Source organism: Simochromis diagramma, unplaced genomic scaffold (assembly GCF_900408965.1).
Source record: "Simochromis diagramma unplaced genomic scaffold, fSimDia1.1 OVJJ01000024.1, whole genome shotgun sequence".
Taxonomy (NCBI): Eukaryota; Metazoa; Chordata; class Actinopteri; order Cichliformes; family Cichlidae; genus Simochromis; species Simochromis diagramma.
In genome coordinates, this window is record NW_024387332.1 from 1,516,824 (window position 1) to 1,534,908 (window position 18,085).

Consider the following 18,085-nt stretch of genomic DNA (forward strand, 5'->3'; position numbering starts at 1 on the left):
TTGGAAACTGGAATTGGCCCTGAAGGGCGAGGGCTATACTGAAACTTATGAAGTCTTTATCACAACATGCTGACGATTAACCAGAATGAAGCAAAACTGGCTGAAGTCTTTGGCTTCAACACGCTGTAAAAACGTGTGATTTTAAGATATGCAGTGTGTGATTTGACAAAACTTTATGGCAGCATTGAGACATCGTACGGCACTGCATAAAAAAAAAGGTATTGTAGTATTGAACTGATCTCTCCACAACCTTTCATGATATTTTATACTGGATGTGTTTACTTTTCAATATCAACTTTAACCTTGTGGAGTAAGAGTGAAGCTCAAACACTTAGCTGACCATGCCCTCCAAGGCCGAGTATAATGCTGTGTAGCCGAAGACAAGAAGTGATTCCCTGGTTGGGTCACTCAGCAACAACTGCAATCACGTGATTGTGATAACTGGAATGCACATTGCACAGCGCTGTGGAAATCTAAAATCAGGAACGGGCCAAACTCTTTTTTACTCCACTCTGAAGTCTAAATCACCTCGAGCTGTTACTGGTATCTTCAGACAAAAGTTATATCTTGAAAACTGTGGACGCTCGAATGCACACAAATAGACAAAAAGCTAAACGGAGCTGTTACAGGTTGTGCTGATTCTACCGTTCATATGGCGTCCCACAGAAAATAGATACTAGATCATTTTGTTTATTAATTAAGGAAATCAAATAAAAACTGAGCATGACAACAGGAAGCAAAATCTGATGTAAGAAACATATTTTGTATAATTTTATGATGAATCCTTTCTGAGAAGAAGAGGTGCGTCTGACAGCAGACAGGCTCGCTACAAAGTGGGTATATTGACCTGTTGATGTGGGGGTCCTGAAAAGAGTCCAGAGCGGTCTGCCAGCTGAGTCTGTACTTCTCTGAGCCCAACACATCTGAGACCAGATCTAGACACAGAAAAAAGATTGAGATATAAAAACAACTCAAACTGACTGAATAAGAGCAAATACTGTAACAGGAACGACGCCGATTCAAGGATCGCGCCATAACGAGCGTGAGATGTACCTGGTAAGAGTCTCATCAGACAGCGTAAAGCTTGTTGTTTGGTGTCATCTTTTTGCTGCTGGCTGCGTTCAAACACCGGGGCAGTTGGCAAAGCTCCACCGGGCCACACAGCCTCCTGGATGACCTGCAGGTACACCACCCAGTACCTGGTACATGTGAGGTTGGACACACTCACATCGAGCCATCTGAAATGAATAGAAATAAAACACAAAGAGCTTTCAGTTAACAGAAACAGTGTGACAGTGTTCACTGTCCCCATGTTAGTGTGTTGGTTCTGAACTGGAGCAACATTAGAGGTTTGCAAACGCACGTCCACCACCTGCTGCCTCTCAGTGACTAAAGTACACCACCAGCCAAAGGTTTGCATACACCTCATCTGATGGTTTTTCTTTATTGTTGCTACTTTCTACATTGTAGATACAAACTGAAGACATCAAATATATGAAGATATATGGGGTTATGTATTAATGGTGTTGGGACCATCAGGTTGGTGCACAGCTGACAGCCTCGTTTGACAACTGTTAGAGTTCATATTATAGCAAGAACCAAACAGCTAAATAAAGAGAAACAACAGCCCATCATTACTTTAAGAACTGAAGGTCAGTCAGTCAGAAAATTGCTAAAACGTTGAATGTGTCCCCAAGTGCAGTCGCATCAAGCACTGCGATGAAACTGGCTCACATGAGGACGCCCAGGAAAGGAAGTGCGAGAGTCCCTCTGCTGCTGAGGATACGTTCATCCGAGTCACCAGCCTCAGAAATCGTTAACAGCAGCTCAGATCAGAGCCCAGATAGATGCTGCACAGAGCTCCAGTAGCAGACACATCTCTGCATGTTCAGAGGAGACTGTGTGAATCAGGCCTTTACAGTCAAACAGCTGCTGAGAAACCACGACTGAGGAAAAGCAACAAGCAGAAGAGATGTTTGGACTAAGAAACACAAGGAGTGGACATTAAACCATCTGTGCTTTGGTCTGATGGGTCCAAATCTGAGATCTTTGGTTCCACCTGCCGTGCCTTTGTGCAGAAAAGGTGAACGATGGTCTCTACATGCATGGTTCCCACTGTGAAGCATGGAGGAGGAGGCGTGATGGTGTGGGGGGGCTTTGCTGGTTTCACAGTTGGTGATTTATTCCAAACTGAAGGCACACTGAACCAGCATGGCCACCACAGCATCCTGCAGCCACATGCCATCCCATCATTTATTTTCCAACAGCACAAGGACCCCAAACACACCTCCAGGCTGTGTGAGGGCTCTGTGACCAAGAAGGAGAGTGATGGAGGCCTGGCCTCCACAGCCACCTGACCTAAACCCAGTGGAGCTGGTTTGGGATGAGATGGAGCGCAGAGTGAAGGCAAAAGGACCAACAAACGCTCAGCATCTCTGAACTCCTTCAAGACTGTTGGAAACCATTTCAGGAGACGACCTCATGAAGCTCATGGAGAGAAGGCCAAGAGTGAGCGAAGCAGGAGTCAAAGCAGAGGGCGGATATTACGAAGAATGTAAAATATCAAACATGTTTTGAGTTGTTTCACACTTTTGTGTTTACTACATACTTCCACGTGTGTTCATTCATAGTTTTGATGCCTTCAATGAGAATCTACAATGCAAAGAGTCATGAAATCAAGAAAAACCATTAAATGAGAAGCTGTGTCCAAACCTTTGACTGGTGCACGTGGAACCAGAACAGCTGGAAATGCAGGCTTGTTTTAATTCCTTTTACATTTTCCACATTGTCCCACAGGTGATAACGGACAATGATATGACTCTGGACAGGTTGCCAATCTCAGAGCCAGCCTTTTGCATTCACACCTTTGCAGCCACTTAGAGTCAGAAATAACCCTCAGATGGTAAAAGTCCAGAACTTTGTTGCTGTGACTGCACCACTGTGGTATCCCAAATCCCAGATTAATATATCAATGATGATTTTTAACATTTGCCCCAACTACATAAACATGCATCTAACTTCAAGGCCAAATACCAACAGTTGGTTAACCTCCTGACTTCATCAGTTCAATGTTTTGTGACCTCGTCTTCATGCCTGACCTCCCTAATGCTGAAGATCATATCCTCCAACCAGCCAATCCTTTTAAATATAACCAATGCCTAATTGCATTCCCACGCAGATTTGAAGCTCTTTAGGTCATCAGAATAGCCTGGCATAGTCTTGCACTGACAGGTCTCAAACTGATCCCATTTCCCTAAAGCCTTTCACATTACGGCTGCATTTAAGGTCTTGTGATGATTAGATTCAACAGGCTGCGTTTAGCTGGAAGATTCTGACCTCTTTCATTCTGACCTGACCTCTTTAAGACCAAGATTTACCATCAGAGTGGAAACACCATCAGTCACCACCCAGACTCGATGGAGAGGTTATTTAAAGCCAAAGTAAAAGCTAAACACAACATCACAGCATAGGGCGGATGCCACTGAATGTCCATGTGATAGCTGAGGTTGGAGTAGACAGGTGAAGTTGGATAGCTGAGGTTTAATGAGGTTTAAGTCCTTCTTAACTTGCATTTCAGTTACTACTAAGAATTCCAGGGAACTAACTGTTTTTCCAAACAGACGCTGTTATGCAACATTTATTCTGAACCTCAGAGCTGTGGAAGAAAAGAAAACAGGAATGAGGCCCAAGCACCACAGTGCAGCACAGAGAAACAACGGATGGACGCTGTGCCAGGCATCATGATTTACTCTAATGTCTCGCTGTTTTAAGCCACCAAACAACATCTCACGAATAACTGTAAAGGAAAAAAAGCTTCCAACAAGACTCAAGTTACGTCTGTAAGAACTTTAGTTAACTTTGACAGGCCATCAAGTTGCAAACAAAAATGCTAAAACTGCAAATAAATAAGTAAACTACATTTTGGTATTTTAGGAAATATGTTGTTTCAGTGTTTCTAAGAGTGAAGAACTTTAATTCACAGAAACAACCCAAAACACTTAATCTAATTCACCACTGAGTCACGACAGCACAGAGCCTAAGCACCAGATCTGCCGAGGCTGGAGTCCATCACAGCTGACAGCACCCAGGCTGCAGACTGTATAAAGCTCTTGAGTTTAAACAGCACATAGTATCAAGATAAACTGATGAAAGCTGTTATAGTATACACTGAGAGGCACAAGAGACTAGGAGAGGGCACAACATGGATTAGAGGTCTCCAAGTTCTGATGGGAGACGCCACCAAAAGTGGATGAGAACAACAGGGCTGAGGTCCTGTGGGACTTGTCCTGCTGGCCAACCAGCCAGACACAGTGGTGGACGATAGTTCGAATAGATGTGTCATTCCCAGCAGACAGTAACACCAGCAAGAAGGAGCACACAAAAGAAGTACCAGGGGGTGAAGGAACAACTGGAGCAGATGTGGGAGGCAAAGTCCAAAGTGGTAAGAGAGCATTGTGAGCTGTGACCCAAACCCGGACAGCTGGCTCCAGCAGATCCAGGCTTTGTCCAGAAGGCCTCTGGCAGGCGAACTGAGGCTCGAGGAACACCCCCTCCCACCACCAGGGGGTGACATATTTTATATTCTTTATACACATCCCCCCTTAATTGTATTAAGTCGAACATAATCAACATCTATCAGTGTCAAATTGTCTGTTTTAATACATTTTGAGAATAGCTGGCTGAAATCTGGAACTCATGGACAGAGGCTTTCTCCTCTGTGAAGCTGCAGATGCTTTCAGTCACCAGCAGCAGAATGAATCAGTGAATGACGTTTTCCAAGGGAACCATGTGGCTGAAAAGGTTTGGTTGCTGAAAAATGTGAATTTATTGCAAACACTTGGAATCCAGTGAACACTTTCAACGTACAGTGCAAAATTCAGCACAGGTAATGTAAGCTTAGCCTAGTCCCCAATAACAGAGGGAGGCTGGTTAAAGCTCAGCAAGCGAACACTGATATTCACATAATTAAGACACAACTAGAATAAATCACACTTATGAATGCAAAGGGGAAGTCCTACAGTTCCTGACAGATAAATACAGGAACAGCCTGGAGCATGTAATTCATGCCGTGATTTCATGCTGTCGTGCTGTGGTTACTGCACACTTGTAGGAGAAATGTATTTATCACTCCTTTAAGGGCCTGCCATGCTAACGTGGACGAGCTACAGTAATTGAACACATTTACAGTAAGAGGAAGCAGCGTTTTATAGCTCGTGCTGTCTGAGGTTTGAGGTAAGAATAAACTGTATCCTCATATAAAAGTTTAGTTTGAATTGCTTGCTGGTCGAGGCAAACTGACTTTGTGTTCTTTTTACAAACCAGCATCGAGCTGGAAACATGGCTGGTTCTCATGTTTCTGTGACCTCGCTCCACCGAAGAAAGTTCAGCTGTTTAAATTGTGCTCAAATTCTTCCAGACTGAAGCAGAGATGCAGCAAATAAAATGTGCCTCTTTTTCCCGTTTCAGATTTATCTAAAATCTTACCTTCTGATCTACTATGGTTTATAACTTTTGTCCATTTTCTAGAACAAAAAAGAAACTAAATTCTGACTGAACGTGAATTGCAGTGTTTACTGCAGCACACACATCACTGCATCCTGTAAGTTTACAGCTTCTTTGTGTACTTCAAACTGAACTGAGCAAACCATGCTGGAGCTAATACAGCTGACACAGTGATTTTAACTGAAATGACAGAAGCATAAACACAGAGAAGACATTTACTGGCAGAGCTATGAAACTGAAGAAAGTGAGGATGTTAAACTCTCTGAGTAACACAGCAAACAGGTCAGGTGTGAGACCTCCGACCTCTTTGAAGTACACCTTCATCAATGGGGTAATGCATGTAGAGGTGCATGGTTGTAAGTAATAATGCAGCGCTCTATGTAGCAGCTGTTGTTTTTAGGGAAATAGCTCCAAAGAAAAAAATCCACATGTTGATTTTTTCAGTGCTTTTGAAAACTGAGCATCAGATAGTAAAGGCAGTAAAATGACTCTGTGTTCAAACATCTAATCTTCTGTTTTCTCTGCAATCAGTTCATGCTAACAGCATCCAGCTGCAACAGCACTAAGGTCAGTACAACACGCACACGGCCTCCTGCTTGTATTTGTATGAACTCAACAGAGGTTAGGGCCTCACAGATACATGAAGCTACAGAAATGGACAGTGACAAGGATTTGTTTAGCTTTAACAATAATGCATTCGGTAAGCTTCCTCCAGCCAGAGTGAAGGGGGAGTTCACTTTCTACAGACACTGCAACACATCCTTACTGGAACACAGCCCAGTCTAACCCACAGCTAGACTGGAAAAGCAAACAGCTGAGCCGTATGAGTGAGGACAAGCCGATGTTAATTTTGACAAGTGAAAGAGACAATGAATGACTCGTGTGCAGGCTGGCTCAGAGGCTGAGGGGCAGCTTCTTCTCAGACCTCAGCACACTGTTTTTCAGACCTATTGTATTTAATGAGTGTGTGTTGGCTTGGTTTAGGGTAGCATGTCTAATTTGTCCCAAACACAGATAATAGCTACAACTAATGGTTGATGAAGCTGAAACTAATTTTCATTTCTCTGACACAGTTTCAGTTTTGTAGTCGAGCGTTACAAGGATCCATATTTACATCTTTCCAACTTTGAGCTCACCTCATTAAGAACTGTTATTTCTATAAACCATGAAGCAGAATTGTATTCATATAGCACCAAATCACAACAACAGCTGTCTCAACCCCGACCACCCAACGATGCTCTGTGAGCAAGCACTCAGTGACAGTGAGAAGGAAGAACTCCCTTTTAACAGGAAGAAACCAAATGAGAACCAGACATCAGACTCAGGGAGGGCCAACCACATTCTGGGTCTGAGGGAAGGGAGACGGGACGAGCGACGGGCTTTGGACGAGCCGGAGTTGGAAACATAACTATCACATTAGTTACAGTTACATTTGTCTCTCAACTCAAGTTCTGTCACCGCTGCTGTGACATTTTTATTTTATTTTTATTGAGAGTCAGTCACTACAATCCTGTATTACTACCACATTATTACTGTGGTGATGCACGCTGAACAATAATGCAGGTGAATAATCGTAAAAGGCTGATTCTGTTCATCATCAGGTGACCTCTTCAGTCTCAGCTGACTGCAGGTTTCCAACAAACAGGACAGTTACACAATGACTGAAACGTCATTAATATGCAAACTGTCATGACCCCTGATCAATAACCATGAGTCCCATTCACACAGAGGGGGGGAATGGCTGCAATCACAGCGTTGTAAGGTGGTGTCAGATGGACCCTCAGGCCTCCTCCTCCATCGCTACGTCCACATGAACAGACTCAACCTTTTGGGATGTGGTGATGCATGTTTTCCAAAACTTTATACAGGATGTGACTACTTAATAATTAGACAACAGGCAAACATCTAGGCTGGTAATATTAAAACTCCAGTGATTCCACCAGACAGCACGGTGCTGCAGAGATCAGCACGGTCGCCTCACAGTAAGAAATTATTAGCCGTGCATGAAGTTTTGAACCAAAACTGGGTCCCACACAGTGTCTACACAATACAGTGATTTATGAACATGTGTTCCTTGTCAGGCAAAGAGCATTAAACAAACATTAAACAGCATAAAAACAATAACAGGGCTGCCCTCATTTCTTAACAAATAAAGAAAGTCCTTTTCTATACGCAGACTGTAGGACAGGTCTCAGAGGACCTTTGTAAGGTCAAATAAATGAGGGCAAATAAAAATGGTGCAGTGTGTGTGAAACTTCAAAAACATAGTGCCCTAGTTGGCATCACACTGTAGTTTGAATGAAGCTGCAGCGTTAGGTCCAGAAGCCAAAGTTAACTTCAGACACGTTGCAGATGACCTGCATAAAACATTCCAAGTTTTCAGCCTGCTAATCAAATACGATCAATATAACGACGTGACAATGTTTGAAGTGCTAGGAAAGAATAACTGGCAACAGACTGTCGAGGCCAAGCCGTGAGTTTTATTACAACCGTGGCCGCCCTGCAAACGTGCAATAAAAGCACGAACAACAAGAACAACAAGATCCCTGCTTTAACACTCGTACCTACAAACTGATACCGCTCAGTCCAGCACACATGCCAGCTCACAGTCTCCGGCTCGCGTGTTGGACAATCGCTGTGGCAGCAAGTCAGCCAGCTGCAGTGTAGGAGGCAGAGCGGGTCATCTATTAATCAGAAGGTTGGTGGTTTGATGCCTGGCTGCTCCAGTCGGATGCATCCACTGGTGTGAATGTGTTTGTAAGAAGGAGGCGCAGAGCACTGAGTGATCAGAGTAAGAATGGACGGGTTTTAGCTTACTCAGACCATTAGGAGCAGAGAGTTGGGAAACATGTTTTTCAGTTTCCTGTTTTGTGCTGGAAATTGGTGGCAGCACAGGAATGACTCCAAAGGTTCCCGTGACCCTAAAATTAAAGGCACTAACATCACATGAGGTTTGACTCATAGTCTTAATGTTTTATTTTGCTTTTATGTCAGGCACTGAAAGTGAATGTGAACAGAGACTGCACAAAGGCGTGAACGCTGCTCCTACATACAGACCGTCTGACCTCACAGCGAGACGACGCGTCGGTCATCGTTTGAGCCGGCATCCCGCTAAACTCTGAGCATTAAAGACAAACTTGTCAGGATTTACACAGGACAGACTCGTGGATTACCACAGACAGGATGTGGAGTCAGTAATGCCAAATAGACACAATTTAAATGTCTGTGGTCGCAGTGAGCGCATCAGCACTCGCAGAGACAAAGCTGTTATCTTAAATTAGCTCCACATGTCTTAGCTGCAGGCTAAAGTACAGTTCTCATAAACTTCTTTTCAGAGCTAAACACATGGAAACATGAGATACTAAACAAGACAAACACAAACTACTTTGCTGCTCATACCACCACGGAGTTGCACAACACTATCGACGTGCCAGGGGTCAGGCTGCTTTGCAACGACATCAAATGTGATACATCTTGAACCAAAAGTGTTCGTTTAATTTTATATGAAATATGATTTACATAAACTCATTCCCAATTCACGTTTTCACTTTCCACTAACAGTCTGATAACCTGGTTATTTCTACTCAGGACTACTCTGAACTGAGAGATGGGGACACTGAGGACAGGTCGCCAGTCTGTCTCTGACACTATGGTTGAACTTCAGAATCAGGGAGGATGGCACAGAGAAAGCCGACTATCACTGTCAGCCACTTTGACGATCTTCTGTCCCCAGTGTCACTGAACACAAGCTGAAACAACTATTGTTGGGTAATAAACTCAAATTCTGCAACTTGTGTAGCTGGTGTTGGTGAAGAGTTTGAAACACGCAACCAGATGACAGGACTTGACAACAGTGGCAGGTATGCGTGACACTACATTGCCCCACCCGTTCCACAGGGTTTGAGTGTGTTTATGGGATTTTGGGCCATGCTTTTGGAAGATCAGACACTGATGTGTGATGAGAACGCTGGCGCGCAGTCTTCGCTCTAATTCGTCCCAAAAGCGTTCGATCGGGTTGAGGTCAGGACTCTGTGCAAGCCACTCAAGTTCTTCCACACCAAACTCTGTTTTTATATAATAACATTTGTGAGCAGCTCAAATTCTCTTCCTACCGTACGTATGCAGAGGATGCAGTTCTATACTCCCAGCGCCTTCGCTGGGTGAAGTATGCACAAACAGACTGATTTTGTCAGATTGCTCTTCATTAGTCCTGAATGCTGGCAAAACCAACGTTATGTTGTCTGAAGCTGCGAACATCGAAACGCTGGAAGGTGGTACCATACAGGTTGCTGACTCATACAAACATCCTGGTATTTGATAGGGATCTCGACTTTACACATCATACTTGATAACAAAGCTCAAATGTACATTTTCTGTATAGACTAAAATCACGTTTCTCTGTTGCTTCCTGTAAGCGACTTGTATTAAGCTCGTTTTTATCTCAGTTGGATTTCGGTGATGCCATCCATCCATCGATATTTACCTTGCTGCCCTAAGTTATATAACACGCTTCATGACTCATCACTGCACATGAAACTGTCCAAAATATCTTGGTATGCTGAAGCACTAAGAGTTCCTTTGACCGGAACCAAGTTGCTGAGCCCAACTCCTGAAAACCAACCGGCACCGTAATCCCCCCTCCACCAAGCTTTACATTTGGCACAGTGCAGTCAGACAAGCACTGTTCTCCTGGCAAACACCAAACCCAGACTGGTCCATCACACCACTGGACAGAGAAGTGTGACTGCGTGCTTGACTCCACTGCTTTTTGTTTTGCGTTGCACTTGGTGACATAAGACTTGGATGCGGCTGCTCGCCCATGGAAACTCGATGAAGCTCTCTGGGTACTGCTCTTGAGCTAATCTGAAGGCCACGTGACGTTTGGAGGTCTGTAGCGATCGAGTCTGCAGAAAGACTGGAAAAGAATCCACTGACCCGACGCTGTGATTTTACATGGCAAACTGAATTTGTTGCTGCAGTTTCTAATCACTTCCACTTTATTATAACACCTGTAACAGCTGGATCTGGAATAATGAGGACATTTCCTGACTTGTTGCACAGCTGGCATCCCAGTACGATGTCAGACTCTACCTTGGATGGCATTTTGCGTTTGGGGATGTTGGCTACAAATCAAAACTGGCCGTGCATGCTTCACATCTGTTCAGATACATGACCAAAGTTACAGAACACGCAGCAAACCTGTTGATTTAGCAGTAGCCAGTATGACTTTGTAAACACCTTTATGCTACTATATCCATAAATGCTGTGTATAAATAAAGATGTAGTATCACTTTTAGTCTGCACTTCTATCTATATTCATGACAGTTGTGAGCGAGGGTTGGCTGCTAACACTAGATAATTAACAGGTCATCGTCGTGAGTAACCTCTAATTTTACCCCAGCTTCTCAGTTTGCAGAGAGCCGGTTTAGGCGAGCACCTGGCTCTGACCTCGGAGCTCTGACTGTATTTTTACTACAGAGGAGTTTAGAGTAAAAGAAACAATGAAAACTTGTAAAGTTTTAAAGGCTCTATCATTGCTGTTGGAGATGCATATCAGGGCAGTTAAGTAAAAGGACATTATGTTGAATGTCTGGGATTAATCGTGATGGTAGAGCTCAGTCACCACATGATTTGCACTGATTTTCCTGCTTCAATGGGCCTCTGGGGAGCTTCCTGAGGAATATTAAACCCATTTGGACAGGATTTACTTGATTATTTTTGAAAATGCATGAGTGTAACAGCAAGTTTAATCCTGCTCTGAATGCACTGTGTGATATAGACTTTCTTTATAGTAATTCCAATGCCAAACATTGAGCTCATTCAAATATTGTCAGGATACATGAGTTAAACTTGTTTGTTTGTATATTGGAGAATGTCTTGTGATATTCTGTAAAACAAGGTTGCAGACATGCTGAGAGCCGCCCAGGTGTATTTTGTGATTTTGTTTGATTTGTGTGAAGCAAAAGTGTGATCCTTATCCTGCTGTCACACAGACGTCGTCTCTGCTGTCTCAAACTGCTTGTTCTCCTTTGGACGTCTTTAACCACATCACAGCTGTGCTGCTACAAACACAGTCGAACTGTACTGGAAGCTGATGGCTCCTCGTGTCACAGTGTACTGGGCTGTCATGACTTTACACAGCTATACTATACTGCACCTTTTAAAGTTTATTACCATGTAGATATTTAACATGTAAAAAAACAAAGTGAATCATATTTCATTGAGTCTGTTTCCTTCATCCATTAAAGTATTACTGCTTTTCTCAGAGCACTAATACCTCCAACAGTCGAGTGAAAGACTTTGTATTATGTCAGCAGCGTGCTTGTAAAAACATTATAAGTTCAGTGTTAAAGGTGAAAACTCTGAGCTGGACTGCTTCAAGCAGAAGTAGACACAACCCAGAAACCTGATCGCACAGTTTTAGTCCTGCTCTCGCTCTTCTACCACAGCTTCTGCTCTCATGAGACTCTGCTGCAGTGAAACCCTTTGGTCTTTGGTCATGCTCTTCTCTGCGTGACTGCTTTTCTGACCGGTCCACATCACGACCCTCCTTTTTACTTAAATGATCTCATCTTTGGGGAAAGGGTTTACATGATGATCCATTTCTGCTCTTGAGGATGTTAACCTGTTCCTATCCACCATGCCATTCATGGTTACTGACAGGTTTTAGCTTAGGTTACCAAACGAAGACGCTGAGTTTATTTGAAAGGTGACATTTAGTTTCAGAAAACTGTTATATTTAGAGACAAAAACAAATCCTAGCTTTAGACTGACTTACACTGACGACCTCGTGACGTCCAGAGGTTACGCTGCACTAATAACTGCGGCCTCGCTCATTTCGTGCACACCTCTGGCCCAGCTCGCAGCCAGCTGTTTCACAGTAACTCTGTTTATAAGAAAACTCAAGGAGCAGCTTTCAGTGTCGTCTTTTATTTCACTAAATGGATTCAGAATTTCTGTACGATGAACAAAATGTGAAATATGACGTGAAGAACATTAGGCCATGGCTATAAGGCAAAACAATCAACAGAATCTGTACGTGTTCGTGGAGTAGCCCACACAGCCACAGTGCACGCAGCCGTCACACACTAGTGCACAGCGTTCCCTGATGTGATGCGTCTACACACGTCCACTCGAGGCTCGTCACATCAACACCTTCATTCAGGCCACGGTGCTGACTTGCAGCCTTCGGCCCTGCAGTCTGGCTCAGCTTTTCTCTGAGCGCCTGAGTGTGAGCGCACACATGCCAGGCTGCTTTTATTGGGACTGTTGTGGCGCCTCGGTCCCCACGTCTGGTCAAAACAAAGGCATGTAATATTACAGCCTGAGCCAGACTGTCATCACACACGGCCCACAGAGGCTCACACTTTCACAGTTCCATGTGTGTCACAGCAGCGCACACACCGGCCTGCGTGACACGAAGGACAAAGCTGCAGGAGACCGGTTAAAGGGCGCAAGCATGCACACGCACGTCAGGGTCCGTGTCCACGTTACAGCGACATCCAGCAAACTCTGCGTGTGCTGTCATCACTGCTGCAGCTGCATGGCAGGCACCAGAGATGACACTTTGGCACACGCAGATTTAGACACAAACACAGCACAGCGCTTTCGACCAGTGACGGCTAACAAACACAAGTAATTCTATATGAGCGACTGTGGTCTGGTAGAAGCTTAGACACTACAGCATTACTGCCACCATGAAAACCACCAGAGTTGTTTTCCAGCTCTGCTGTCAGACACATGTTTTCAGGGAACATTAAGAGGAAAGTGCCCAAGCAACGTCTCTGCCACGAGGATTAATGTGGCTTCAGTTAAACAAAACATACTGCACAACCACATTCAAATCACCGTGACACACGTCAGGATCTGCTCAGGAGGAATTTGCAATTATGTGCATGTAATCAGCCTCTTCCATCATCCTTCAAACTTCATGCAGATACAGACGTAGGTACAGGTTTGTTCAGGAATGCAGAGAAAGCTGAGCATGAAGCTTTCAGCTGTCAGTTTAGTGGTTGATCTACATTCCCACTCCCACCTACAGCTGTGGGTACCCACTGAAAGAAGCAGACTGCCGGATAAGCGCGTCTGTGCTCAGCCAGAAACACAGCATCTCTGTTCGGTCATTATTGAGGAGCCTTGAGATGAAAGAGCGGCTTCACACTTCGAATGGCTGCAGACTTTATTTCATCCAGTTATTAAAAGCAGCTGTTATATTTACATGTATGTGAATTTGTTTAAATGTGATTGGGTGTAAAAACAGCTGTAATTCTTAAACTGTTCATGCTAAATTTTTGTTCAGCACCTTGAAGCAAGATGCTTTGAAAACCCTGAGGGACAGGCCGAGCAGCGCTGCACGGCAGGATTCGCTTTAGTAACCATTTAAGGTAAAGACAGAAAAGTACAACCAGGTCCTGTTGGAACTAAAATAAGCTCGCAGCCAGAATCTGACAGACGCGTCATTTCTCAAGTATGTCTCTGGACGCAGAAGATCAACTGTGACTTTGGAGCCACATCTCAGGCCACAGGCTCAGGTGAGCAGTGAAAACACGACACCAGGGAAGTGAAGAGGCCGACGGGTCAGGACGTGACTTCATCCTGCTCCTGTCCTTATTTAAGACATGTTGATTCTGCAAACATCCTGACAGCATTTAAACATGCACCTCTCGTCCTCCATCTAACTTTATCAAGAATGTGAACAACAAAGAGACTTTTATTTCCTGCCAAACAAGGACTCGATGTCTCTACATGTTTCTAAAGCTAGATGAGGACAAACAGACGAGGAGGCCGGCGAGCTCTGACCGAGGGCACACTGGGGCTGATGTAGATATCTGATCTGTAATGTCCCAGCGAGACGATTGCATAGTTCAGCAGGAATGGGAGCGTAACATAACACGATATTTGTCGAGAGGGAATAATGTCATGTTGGTGACATGATACAGAGAAAACTTCCAACTTAAACAGTTTGAGATAAAAACAACAGCTGATCCCACAAAGTCTGATTTGTCTTGTGAGTAACGGCCTGTTCATGGATGCCACACCAGAAGCTGACAGACAGCCTGTACGATCATGTAACGAGCCTCTCTTACATCCCTCACCTACACCAGTATTCTGACATGCGTGGCCACCCCTCTGCCCACCTGCACTTTTTAGCCTGAGCGTGAACTCCCGCTGACACAAGACCTCATCTGTTCACGCCACACCTGCCCCGGGACAGCAGCACAACAGCAAGAACGGCGGACGACTCTGTCGTCTTCTGCGGAAACAACCAGCGGCGTCAAAGAGGCCAATCAGTGATTTAAACCCGCAGCACTGTCAAAAACAAGCATCTGGTCTTCATGCAGTAATAAGGCATGACGTCGTCTGTTATGATAAAATATGGACTCTGACACAAAGCCAGGCGCGGCTGCCAAAGTCCGAAAGAGTAAATTCTATCAATAACAACGTAGAGTCACAAGTGGAAGAGTGAAAATATCCTCGTCTTCAACACCTGACTCACGACTATTCTCTTACACTCATAATAAGCTGGTCTAAATGTGCGCTAATGCATATTGTCACATGTAATAAGTTTAGATTAGAGCGTCTGCACAGTCTTTTTTTGCTCAGTGGCGACACTGCAGCAGATTAATGATGATGCGGGTAAACATAACTGCATTTGGATTGCTCAACACGAGACAGCAGCATGGCGCTCGAACTATAACGGCGGTGTTGTGGTTTAAGTGGAGCGACACACACGTCTGCTTCTCCAGCTGCAGCAAAAATTAAAAATGTTGCATTTTAAAATGATTTGTTTTTTGTGCCTCTGGAAGCCAAACACTCAAAGATGCATCCATGATGCTCAACAAGTGAAAAAGAAGGTGTTATGTAAATCATTCATTAATCAAAATCAGTCGTGCATTTTTAACCTTTGAAACATCTGCAAGACAAGAACGTCACATCTGATGCTTTCTGCTCGTCTTCCTACTTAAGCTGCTATATCAAACACAGATTCATCCACACGAGCACCTTTCCTCACACACTGCTCAGTATATCAAAACTTGGGACTGGCACTAAGCAAACACGAGCGTATGGACGCCCTTGAGTGTGGGCACACACCAGGCTCTCTTTCTGTGCCACAGAGGTCCTTCAACATTTGAGGGTGTTCCTCGTGAATGCTCTGAAGCAATCGGCCTGCTCAGAGCAGCCACACAGAGAGTTACATCAAACAGACAGAAAAGCCATGATTGTCTTAGCATCAGAGTTCTGACAGCAAATTTACGCTTCTGTCCAAATGCCACAGTGTGATCACGGGCTAAATGCTGCAGCAGTCAGCGAGGCCAAACAACTTGTTCACCACGAGTGAAACCCAAGCAGAGCGCTGGATGTCAGAGTGGGATCTCTGGGTATTAATTAACAGCAGAAGAATAACCAGAGCGAGCAAACGAAAAAGAGTGTTCGCTGCGACAGCCGCTGACAGGGCTTAAATCCTCCATGCTCCTTTCATCCTCACCTCCATCATCAAGCTGTCAGCGAGGTCTGGTGGTAATGTTCGAATTGTTTATGGAAGTATTAATGAGCTGTTTTAGTCAAAATAAAGAATCGTATTGTATGACTGGTGCAACAGGAGACCGAGGTGAGATGCCACATGCAGTTTGGTGAAGCCAAACGTGTAGTGAGCATATAAGGACGTCCTTCAGACCAATGACAAAGGTCCCGAGAATCGCTAGTGGGTGTGTGTCAAGGAACAAGTACGAGGGTGGAGTGTGCCGACTACAGTCACCTACACAAGAGTTAAAACGTAGTCCAACGGCTTTCCGAGAAAATCTCAGGCCCTTGTTGCATTAGACCCAGTTTTCCTATCACACGTACAGGAGTACAGGACTGCCATACTTCCTCCTACTGCTACCTCACATGATTGTACACATTTCTACGCTTCACACAGCTCTCAGTATGTCCTGTTCAGTTTTCTTCCACCTCAGGATGGTCAACTTTTATCTCGACAGCCACATTTAACCAAACAGAACATGGACTACAGACGCCTGCACTCGCTGCTATATCACCAGCACATCTAGACACTAACAACAACCTGGCTGCAGCTGAATTTTCCATCCAGACTGCCGTCTAACAGAAGGAGACGTTATTCATTTTAAACCGTCCCACTTTCCAGTCCATAAAAATCAGACATCTCCCAAACCAGAGGCTCACTTGGACCCCATTTATAGGAGAGACGGCTTTTCCAGCCAGACATGTCACACACACACACACACACACACACACACACACACACACACACACGTAGAATATTTCTGTCCCAGTCTCTGAACATGATGTTTAAACGTTGGTCAACAGTGAATAACTGAAAGATTGAGACAGAATCCCAAGCATGAGCTGGACAGGCGATGCAGTGCAACTATAATTATGTGTACAATGAAGTTAGAAGAACCAAAGGTCTCCTGTTCTCTCGCATCTCTGCTCTTTGTTACTCTCTAACCTATTCACTCACCCAGGGAGCGCAGCAGAGCGGGGATGCTGTTCACAGCAGAGTAACACACTGTCACAAAGCCTGCAACGACCAGAAGTGCAACACGATCACACGCTGTAAGCAAGTTTCAAACCCCTGCTCCTTCAGCCTGCATGCTAATGTGCACTTGAGCAAAGGACTGCACTCAAACAAGCCCCTGTGCATCACTGTGAGTGATCTTAAAGCCACATTAAGGACAGAACAGGTGTGTAGTTATAGTTATACATCCATTTAACCCTAATTATTTGAACTAGCACTGCAGACTGATGCAGAAAAATGTGTCCCGCTGTTAATAACAGAAAAACACTTTTTACAAGTTTTACTTTGAAAATCATTCTGGACTGTTTGAAACTGTTCCTGCTGGTGAAGAGATGGAAAATAAGCTGTTTCAGTTTTTGGTTTCACTCTAATTTATTATTCAGATTATAGCTCGTTAATCCTGCACTAGTATCACACTGGCTAAATATAATACTGACAGATCTCTAAGTTTTAAAATGCAACATTAACGTAGAGTTCAACACAAACCAACAGTGTGATGGTGGAGGAGGGCAGCAGAATATAAATATCATCCTCTGACAGACATGGATGCCTGTGTGAAGGTTTCAGCCCTGAGTGAAGCAGCAGAAGAATGAGCGACACGTCTGCCTCTCCCTGCCAATGAGCTGCTTCAAAGGCTACAAAGGTCCCGAGGCGCTGAGGCCGGCTCCTGCTAACTATCACTGAATCCCCATGAGACGTTTTAAAGCACTTCTAACCATCATTCACATCATTTTCCCTTTCAGCAGCAGGACTTTTACAGAAAGCTTTTATATAATTTACACTGTGCGCAGCTCTTCCAGGAATCATTATTTAATCTTGTGTTATGGTTTATAAGCTGCTGTTCATTTGTTTCAACCTCTGAAACTGCAGAAGACGAGTTTCATGTGTAGCGGTTCTACCGACAGCATCTCACCTGATCTGCACGGACAAACCTCTGTGATGAGAGGACAGAGCTGTCAGGGCGCTGCTGACAGGCTGCTGCCTAATATAGACGAGGCCAAACAAAAGCACAAGGCCTTACATACTTGAATGGCAGACCCTCTTAAA

General features: G+C 44.3%; 1 protein-coding gene across 5 annotated transcripts in view; it reads right to left on the minus strand.

The window, feature by feature from the left end:
- Positions 1-18,085, minus strand: part of snx19b (sorting nexin 19b) — a 43,670-nt gene that overhangs the window by 9,409 nt on the left and 16,176 nt on the right. For all 5 annotated transcript variants that reach the window (XM_040006363.1, XM_040006366.1, XM_040006362.1 and 2 more), the window contains exons 12-13: positions 1,054-1,238; positions 848-935 (exon numbers count right to left, since the gene is read on the minus strand). In XM_040006363.1, the coding sequence (XP_039862297.1) occupies positions 848-935; positions 1,054-1,238 (273 nt within the window). The remainder of the gene's footprint in view (positions 1-847; positions 936-1,053; positions 1,239-18,085) is intronic.